The following is a 1769-nucleotide window of genomic DNA, read 5'->3' as shown; positions in this document are numbered from 1 at the left end:
GTTTCGATACAGTCGGAATTTCCCCCATTGTGGACCCCCATTTTCATTTCATGGACCCCAATTTTTTTTTTCGCTGACGTAGACCCCTTGCAGGTTGTCATAGACCCTTGGGGGTCGATATAGACCACATTGGGAATCACTGGTGTACAGTATTACTGAAATATTATCATTAAAATTGACAATTCAAACTGTCAAATCTAATTCATTTTTAAATCACAGATGTCGCCATCATTTGTTATTGCTTTAGTTAATGATGTATGAGGGAAAAATAACGGTTAATCAGAAATCACACAACCATCACTTTTCACTTGAACCTTTTTTTTATGGGCAACTCACGCCCAATAAAGCTTTCGTTTTCGTGCGCTACAGCACTTTCTTAGCAATATCTCCTCTATTAATCATACGATCCATTAGGCCCTGCAGCCTCTCCATTCTCGCTGCCCTCGAAAACATTTTTCTCATTCTCCCTGCGTGTCCTTATCTCTACGTACCATTCGCAAACGAAGCTATTTTACGTTTGTCTCGAAATTTTAAGTTGCTCGTTTTTCAGATTGGGAATTTGGCGAACGACGGCTTCAAGTTGGGAAGGCAGCTGAGCACGTGCAGCCGAGAGCGACCTAAGGACGCCCTCGGCGACGACGGAGGCTGCGGCGTCTACAGGAACGGTGGACCAACAGGCGCCTTCCTCCATATAGTCATTGCCTTCTGTCTTCTGTTACCTAAGTTGCTCATGGAGGCTCGTCTCATCGAAGCCGGACTTCTTCCTCAAGGTAAGTTTATTTCCTAAATTCACTTACGCCATCTCTATTACATTTAGCAACTATATCAAATGCATCTGTCAAAATTGACATTTTACATATTAGAATTGATGCTGCCATCTTGTAATTAGATAAATATTGTCTATGTTATGAAACAGTGAGTCAGAGCTATCATTCTGTGTGTGTTTTGAAACAACCTTTTCCTTCCACTGCGTCCCTGGCCTTCTATTATGCGAATCAAATGATGCGTGGCATTCAAGTCCGTTTCATTCGCGAGCAGCGGAGCGAGCCTCGATTGCGAATGCTAATTAAAAAGTTTTTCCCTTGTGCAGAAAACGAGGAAGAATACTGAACGAGAGAAAGAAGTGAAAAAAACAAGCACGACACTTTTCTCCCTTTATTATAATATCGGATGAAACGAGTAAAAAAAAATATTTTCGGGTATCATCGATATTCTGGCTAAAATATAAAAAAAAAAGAGAAAATCCGCTGGTGGGAAATGATGGTATAATAAACGTACCGGAATTACAGATGTATACTTATCTGACGGTTTCCAGACGACAACTTCTTCTCGTTATTATTAGACGCCGCTTCTCTCTAATCCTTCGGCTTCGTTGGAGGCGAAAGGGCAAGAAAAGCGTAGAAAAAAAGTGGGGTTGCCTCAGCTATTGACTTCGCGTTTGACTGCTCAGGTGAAATCGTCGGCAAATAATTCATTCAGACGCGCGGCGGATTTCTAATTTCGTTTCGCCTCCAGCACGAAGTAGCGAACATCTTCCGATCGCGTTTGATGTTTAGTTTCCAGGCAACCGGGATTCGTTTCCGTGGCAATGAGTTTGTTCACTCATCAGATGCAAAAAGATATACCTTGTAGCTTTAACGAATATCTTCGTTTTTCAAATTATGCAACTATGAATAGTTTGATCAATTGTCAAATATTTTAATTGTTAAAGCTGTTTCAATAAACAAGTAATTTGACAGTTAAATTTGACAGCTCGTTTCTATTGTTGT

General features: G+C 40.8%; 1 protein-coding gene across 1 annotated transcript; it reads left to right on the top strand.

Moving 5' to 3' along the window:
- Positions 1-535: 535 nt before the first annotated feature.
- On the top strand, positions 536-770 carry LOC108564665 (protein tincar-like; the record flags this gene model as incomplete). The annotated part of the gene is made up of 1 exon (XM_017923753.1): positions 536-770. A coding segment is annotated over one exon (235 nt), but the record flags the coding sequence as incomplete, so codon positions are not given.
- Positions 771-1769: the final 999 nt, after the last annotated feature.

Source organism: Nicrophorus vespilloides, unplaced genomic scaffold (genome assembly GCF_001412225.1).
Source record: "Nicrophorus vespilloides isolate i.1.1-1 unplaced genomic scaffold, Nicve_v1.0, whole genome shotgun sequence".
NCBI classification, from domain to species: Eukaryota; Metazoa; Arthropoda; class Insecta; order Coleoptera; family Silphidae; genus Nicrophorus; species Nicrophorus vespilloides.
This window is presented reverse-complemented; position numbering and strand designations above follow the sequence as displayed.